The following is a 7,877-nucleotide window of genomic DNA, read 5'->3' on the forward strand; positions in this document are numbered from 1 at the left end:
AGACAGCAACACTGATAACAGAGACTTTCTCAAGGAAATAATAATAACACAACAGACATTTACTTGCCCCTCCACCTAAAACCACAGGATGCTTCTCCTAGGACCCAGGCACAGAAAAACCAGGACTGTCTTAGGCTTTCTGCTCCCTACCTGTTTCTGAGGCACAATCAAGAAGACACAGCCACCCTATTCAGATGAGAGCATTGCCAGTCAATGAAAACTTCACAGATTTTGAGTTGAACATTTTCACTCTGCCCAGGACACAACATCTATAACGGTCTTCTCATGTCATTCCAAAGGAAAAGTCAAACGATTTAATTAACTTTTAAAAAACATAGGCTGCAAAACAAGTTTATAAGAAGTCAGAGTAAGCACACTTCAGAGACCTTCTGGAAGGATGTTAAAATCTTCCATGGGAAAGATTTCTGAGTTAATAGAAAGATCATAGCTCCGGAAGTTGAGTTGCATATAATGGGATAAGAAAACATAGGTAATCTGACCTTTGCAATAAATGAGCCCATCACCACACTGGCAAATGCTAGGTGCATCAGATTGGAGATTTTGAAGATCTGCACACACTTTCTGAGAGAAATGGCATTTTTCATACAGTCAAAAATAGTTCACAGCTGTTCCTGCGACAAGCGGAATGAAAGTAGGAGGAAACACTACAGCTGAGGTTTTCCGACCTCTGACTTATCATTTGTTGACATACTTTCTACAAGTTCCCCATTTCTCTACAAGTAGCTGTCTTAAGTCTTTCCAGTAAATATTGTTGACAAAGGCCAAGTAGAAGGGGAAAAAAAAGAGAAAAACTGCAGTGAAAATAGAAGCTTACCTTTTCTAGGCATTGCTGACATCAAACCTTCCCCCAAATCATGAGGCTTTCTTGTTTTGGTTGTCCCATGAGTTTAGAAACCATTAAAAAAGTTTACAGCAAAAATATGTGTTTATCATTCAAAGCGGCTTCAAAACAACACAAAAAAAACTTGATGAAAAATAAAGTGCTCGTCTGCGCGTGAGAATGCTTTTGAAGCTTGGAGTTCATGCTGCTGTGCAAAGTTTTGCAACTGTCTTTCTCAGTTTAAAAAACCTCCCTCCCCTCCCAGGCACTGGCCAACTTCTATAATTTAAAGCAACTGTGATCCTTCCCATAATACTCACATTTCAAAGAGCTTAATATATACTCTTGTTAGGAATCAGTGGGAGTAGGTGACGTCCTTCTGCAAACCTCAGGCTAAGGCAAATGAAAAGCAAGGGTTTCAGATATCTAAATAGTTCTGTTTCTCTCTTTTATGCATTGCTCTTCTCACCGTGTTCCTTCAAGTGGCTTTTGTCTTTTAAAGTGATGCCTTAAGACCAAGTGGTATCACTTCACTGGAAGCAAAAAGCACATAGGAAAGTTTAGGTCCCTACTTATGGAGCAATAATGCTAGTGAAATTGTGTTTAAACATCACTTTTGCTGACACAATTATTTCCATACAATTTCTCCCTAATGTATCTGTTTGAAAATTTAAATTAGTGTACATTATGTTTTACTAAGAGGGGAAAATGTCTAAAATGATGTTATTTGCATTGGTCTTATTTTAACCTTCATTCTGTATGCAAATCATAACTCGGGGAAGGAAATTTGCTTTGCAGTCTTTCCGTGTAGCTGAAGAAATCTTCTGACATTAAGTCTGTAACCAGTGTTAGCAATTTTTACAATTTCCACCACCCTTACCAAACTGCCATTAATCTCTCTCTCTCTCACACACACACACACACATTTGTGAATTGACATTTCAGCAAACGTAAAGTGTGGTAAACTGAAAATGGTGATTTAAAAAATATTTATAGTCTATCTTAAAGCATGTCTTGCTCAGCACCTGATAAATGGTAAGTGCTTAATAAATATTTACTGAATGAATAAAGTATTGTGTAGGCTCAGATCAACCAACAGTTTTGACAATTTTGGTTTGCATATATGTTCCCATAAGGAAGGTTAATATGTCAAAGCTTGTACAGAGAGTAAGCATACGACAATGTGTACCTCTGCCAGATTTAATGAATGGTTATGGTATAATAAAATTCCCTAAATGAATACAGAAAACATTCATTAAACAAATAAACCACTCAGTGGAGAATCGAAATGTTGACACAGGCACAATCCATTAAGTAAGCTCACTGTGTAAACTTACATAAATAAATTTTGAGACAAAGACCTCGTTCATTGTTTCAAAAACTACAGATTATTTTCCACTGTGTTTTTGAGTCGTCTTAAGTAACTATTATTATGCTATGGAGAGAGGGTAATACCTCTGAAATAGTGTAAAGAGAGAAAGGATCGGAAACTACAGGGAAACGGTCAGGTTTCAGATTTCCTTTGCTATAAAAGCAGAGAACAAGGTGGAGTACATTTTTTGCTCTGGCTTCTACTGAGGAGACGTCCAGAGGCACAAGCACAGGTGGTGTCATAGGCCTGGATCAACCATTCCAGATATATCTGGATCAATCTGTTCCAGATTCCAGTAACACATCTCTGATGTGTTACTTAATTTCTTTAAGTGTTGGTTTCCTTAATTGTGAAAGATTAAATACAAATATGTTCAAACAACTGATTTGCATATATACACCTAATACTGCATTTTTCAATAATATTAATAAGCACCTCACTACGTATAAGGTACTTAGCAAGACCCATTTATGAGTACCTTGATGTAACACAGCGCCTAGCGTTATTTCCCCTGACCAGTACCAAAATTGGTAATGGACATGGGCTGCTGCTCTAACAAAATCCTAAACTTGGTGGCATTGGCCTAATAGTTGGGAGGTGGGTGGCAAGGAAACTGATGCCAAATGCTGGAAAGGTGAGATGCTACGTTTTGCAGTGACAAAACATTTGGTTAAACTGACACCTACCACAACTTGGAAGGTTCTGTGTGCCAAGTAACCTTGTAGATCTAGAAGGAGAAAATGCGGGGAAAATCGTTAGTTGTGTGTGGTGGCCACTATTGACTGCGTTGGCAAGTGTTTCAAGAATGAGATGAGCCCCGGAAAGAAATAGATAAATTACAAAGAGAAATAAAAGGGAATAGAGACAGTACACAAATTTGATGGCTTGCAAGACACTGCCAATTTTTTTGAGGGACTTATATTGTTAAAATAACCGTAAGCCTATCTGAAAAATGTCATGAAAGACTGAAAACCACTTCTTCCACTAGCAGGAGGTGGACTGTTGGCTGCGTGGAGGGCCAGCTCTACAACACACACCTCAGAGGTGGACAAGGGGACCCTCTCGGAAGGCACAACTTCTGGCCATAGAGAAAAACAGACAAGGAGTTCCCCAAGAGAGCAGATCCGGTGCCTTATGAAGAATCTTCTCTACCCACAAGGCAGAGGGTGGGTGTGTCAGCCTGGCCATATGCAGTATCAATGACTGCTGTGTGTCTCCCATTTTTTCCTTTTCTGGACAGGAATTTTTATTATAGTTATCCTATTGCTATTTTGACATTTGTACTTTGTGTGTATTTGTGTTTGTGTGTGTGTGAGAGAGAGAGAGCACACTTGTTATTCTGGTTTATCGATCACTTTCTTTTTGGTTCATAGGACACTGGATCAAGAGATGCCACATCCAGACTTAGACAAGAACAGGAACTTTACAGAACCAGGAGTCCTGGACTTTGAGCTGGATGCAATGACCAGATGGGAGTTCCTTTGGGGAGGGGTAAGTGTGCTCTGTGTTTGAAAAGAGGGAAGGAAATCTCAATATATTTGGTGACCAGAGAGTAAACTATAGAGGATACTTTTTAAGTGTTTACTGGTGTCTACATTTTCCTCACCATTTCCCAGCCTCTCTTGTAGTTTGGTTGACCATGTGACTGATTTCTGGGCAATGGGATTTGAGCAAAAGTAATGTAGGTTAATTGTGGGCTGAGGTAGGTAGAAACGTATACCTACGCCACATTCTTTCTTTCTCCCTGTTTACAGGGCAAGAAGCAAAAGACTCAGAGGTGCTGAAGCCCTATAATAGAAGGAACCCCACGCCTCAAGGCATCCTTTAGAGGCCTGCTACCCAGGAAAGCTGTGTGACCTGCATCAGACATTATTCAGTAATATGCAAACCTAGATTGAGTTCCCCCACTGAGTTTGGGGGTTTATTTGTCAGAGTTAGCTAGCATCAGTTACTCTAACACAGATAGCTATCTTGAAAGATTTTTGGAAGACCGATTGAGATAATAGAGGTAAAGAATGCAGAACAGGGCCTGACACAACAATAAGTGCTCAACAGATGATAGTTATTTTCATATTAACCATAATTTCTCACTTTCTTGCTCTTGCAAAATGAGTCTAGCTAAATGCCAGTTGTGAGTACTTCTATAAATTTAGGTTTTCTACATTGTGTGCTAATTGGCAAGATAAATTGGAAACCATGGAAAGATTAGGGAGAGAAATAGATGTTGAAAATAAAATTTATTCCCTGTCTTTCAAAATATATGCATTTATTAAGAAAATTGCCCAGTGGTTTACTGTCAGATTTCAGAAGCAACCTTCAACTCAGGGGATAAAGAAAGTTATAAATTCCAAGTTACAAGTTAAGTAATCTCCTTAACCTTTAACTAGTAAACTCCAAAAAAAAAAAACCATTTGTTTTACTATGTATACAGAACAAAGCCATCATCCTGACATTGACTGTTCCAGGCTACTCCTCTGTAGAAATGGGTAAATATCTCATTAATACTAGTTGAGAGCTAACTTTTCTGAAAATTGCCCCCCACTCAGGCCATGTGTTTTTTTATACTGTCTTTGAACAGAGGTATAGAAAGCCCTGGTTGATATATTTTGTTTCTACCTCAGGTATTTTGAGCAATTCCCAATGGACATGTGGCTTCCTTCATTCCACAAACTCAAAAAGAGGCAGGCCTTTTTCTCTTCTACTATTTTAAAGCAACAGCAACAATAATTACAATTTGTTGAGCACTAACTACATACTAGGCACTGTTTTATGTGCTCTGTAAATGTATTAACTCACTTTATCCTTTCAATAATCTTATAAGGTAGATACTAACATTATCATCATTTTATGGCTGGGGAACCTAAAGCACAGAGAGATTAGGTGACTAATTCCAGTCACACAGCCAGTAAGTAGCAAAGCTGGGATTTGAACCAAGTTGTCTGGTTCCAGTACCTAAACTTTTGAATGCTGGTTAAAACACATTCTTCATGCCAAATAAAGAAAATATGCTTACATCATGTATTTTCCTTAGCATCCACTGCATTGGAGTACTGATTACTTCTGAAAGACACTCTAAACTCTTAGAGGCAGCAGGTTGTTTTTCTTGGAAAACATGTACTTCCTTATCTGAATGTAATTACAAAGTTTGAACATTTTTCATATATTAAGCTTTGTGTTCTTATAGTTGACTTTATTTCTTCCCCTTTGCATGCATTAAAGCAGCCAAGTTTCCAATTATATCCTGAATCCCAGGTGGTTTCATCTGGATTTTATAATAAAGCCTTTGCTGAGTTTTATCAAACATGTGAAGACATCGAGGAAGAGGCCAAAGAAGAAATAAACCTTGTTGGGAAACTTCATCTTCCTCTTGGAAGATATTATTAAAGGTTGGAGATTGGAGATCAAATGAAATGTTATTTATTGAGAGTGGTAGAAAATACAGTCATCCCTCAGTACCCATGGGGGTTGGTTCCAGGACTCTGGCAGATACCAGAATCTGAGGATGTCCAAGTCCCTTATATCAAATGATGTAGTATTTGCATATAACCTACCCAAATCCTCCCTGTATACTTTAAATCATCTCCAGAATACTTATAATACCTAATACAAAATAAATACTATGTAAATAGTTATAAATCAGTGTAAATGCTATGTAAACAGTTGCTGGTATGCAGCAAATTCAAGTTTTGCTGTTTAGAACTTTCTGGAATTAAAAAAAATTTCTATCCATGGTTGGTTGAATTTGCAGGTGTTGAACTGGTGGATATGGAGGGCTGACTGTAATTCAATCCTAACTTCAAGGTGCAGCCACATAGGAGGTGCTGATCTTCTCCAAATTGTCAGGTAGTACACAGATATGTATTTTGTGCTCATCACTGTTGGGTATTGGAGACACAGATGGAGCAGAAGACATTTCTTTGAGTTTTCAGTCTCTGGCTAACTCATCATGGATTTTGGTCATGGGGAGCAAATCTGAACTCCCTTTTTACTTTCTTAGTGATATAGGGTAGCAGATCAGCCTATAGAAAATAGTCAAAATTAGGAAAGGAGATGACTTATTTGTAGATCCAGGACCACAGATTTGGAAGAAGATTTGAGGGTGTTTTAATTCACTCTCATACTATTCATGATCCATCTGCATAGCCTTGACAGTTGGCTACTCCATTCTGCTTGATGATTCCCAGGGGAAGGAACCACAACAAAACATAGAAGAATCCTCTAAGTAACAGTGACTATTCCTGCTCCATTTTCCACCCATAAAAGCCTTTACAATATCTGAAGGCAACTCTCAGCCTCCCTCCTCCACCACAACTTCCTCTTCCTTTTTCCATGTTCAATGATTCTGGCGCTTTCAACTGTTCTTCATGCAACATGATGGCAATTAGTTCACCATCTTGGTTGGTTGCCCTCCAGGGAATCAATATCCAATTAATGGCTAAATGACTCATGAGCACTGTTGTAAGGTTACCAAGAAATCAACAGCTTGAGGTACAGTCTCTCAAATCTGCCTTAAAATGTACCTCAAAATGAGGTACAATCTCATTTTCCCACCCTTCGCCCCTGTATGTATGGCTCACCTATATCACGGAATTTTGAGGTGCCTTACTCAGCTCCTGACTTTCTTCCCTCTGCAGCGTCTTCTTTCATGAGTTGGTCATTCACCATTTAGAATCTGCAGAACCAACCCAGCTCTCTCCCCTGGCATCATTCCTGATTTTCTGATGCCTGCTAACTCTCACTTCCTGGAGATAGTACATTCCCTTTAGGTTTAATATCTCTAAAGCAAATCTATTTTCACTCAAACCCACTTCTCCTGAGTTGCATAATTCTGTCATTACTACCACAATCCTCGACATTCACAGAAAGATAGACAAGATGAAAAGGCAGAGGGCTATATACCAGACGAAGGAACAAGATAAAACCCCAGAAAAACAACTAAATGAAGTGGAGATAAGCAACCTTCCAGAAAAAGAATTCAGAATAATGATAGTAAAGATGATCCAGGACCTCAGGAAAAGAATGGAGGCAAAGATCGAGAAGATGCAAGAAATGTTTAACAAAGACCTAGAAGAATTAAAGAACAAACAAACAGAGATGAACAATACAATAACTGAAATGAAAACTACACTAGAAGGAATCAATAGCAGAATAACTGAGGCAGAAGAACGGATAAGTGACCTGGAAGACAGAATGGTGGAATTCACTGCTGCAGAACAGAATAAAGAAAAAATAATGAAAAGAAATGAAGACAGCCTAAGAGACCTCTGGGACAACATTAAACGCAACAACATTCGCATTATAGGGGTCCCAGAAGGAGAAGAGAGAGAGAAAGGACCAGAGATAATATTTGAAGAGATTATAGTCAAAAACTTCCCTAACATGGGAAAGGAAATAGCCACCCAAGTGCAGGAAGTGCAGCGAGTCCCATACAGGATAAACCCAAGGAGAAACATGCCAAGACACATAGTAATCAACTTGGCAAAAATTAAAGACAAAGAAAAATTATTGAAAGCAGCAAGGGAAAAATGGCAAATAACATACAAGGGAACTCCCATAAGGATAACAGCTGATTTCTCAACAGAAACTCTACAAGCCAGAAGGGAGTGGCATGATATACTTAAAGTGATGAAAGGGAAGAACCTATAACCAAGATTACTCTACCCA

At 38.6% G+C, this 7,877-nt stretch overlaps 1 protein-coding gene across 2 annotated transcripts in view; it reads right to left on the reverse strand.

The window, feature by feature from the left end:
• C1QTNF7 (C1q and TNF related 7) overlaps positions 1 to 1,221 on the reverse strand; it is a 130,865-nt gene extending 129,644 nt beyond the window's left edge. Inside the window, exon 1 of one of the 2 annotated variants that reach the window (XM_007167326.2) lies at positions 1,162 to 1,221. Coding sequence is in view for 1 of the 2 variants with exons in the window: in XM_057546992.1 (XP_057402975.1) it covers positions 836 to 857 (22 nt within the window). In the remaining variant the exon portion in view is untranslated. Of the gene's footprint in view, positions 1 to 835; positions 1,035 to 1,161 lie in introns of those variants that run through there. The other variant, XM_057546992.1, reaches the window with a different exon arrangement.
• Between the last annotated feature and the right edge of the window lie 6,656 nt (positions 1,222 to 7,877).

The sequence above is a fragment of the Balaenoptera acutorostrata genome, chromosome 5 (assembly GCF_949987535.1).
Source record: "Balaenoptera acutorostrata chromosome 5, mBalAcu1.1, whole genome shotgun sequence".
Classification (NCBI taxonomy): domain Eukaryota; kingdom Metazoa; phylum Chordata; class Mammalia; order Artiodactyla; family Balaenopteridae; genus Balaenoptera; species Balaenoptera acutorostrata.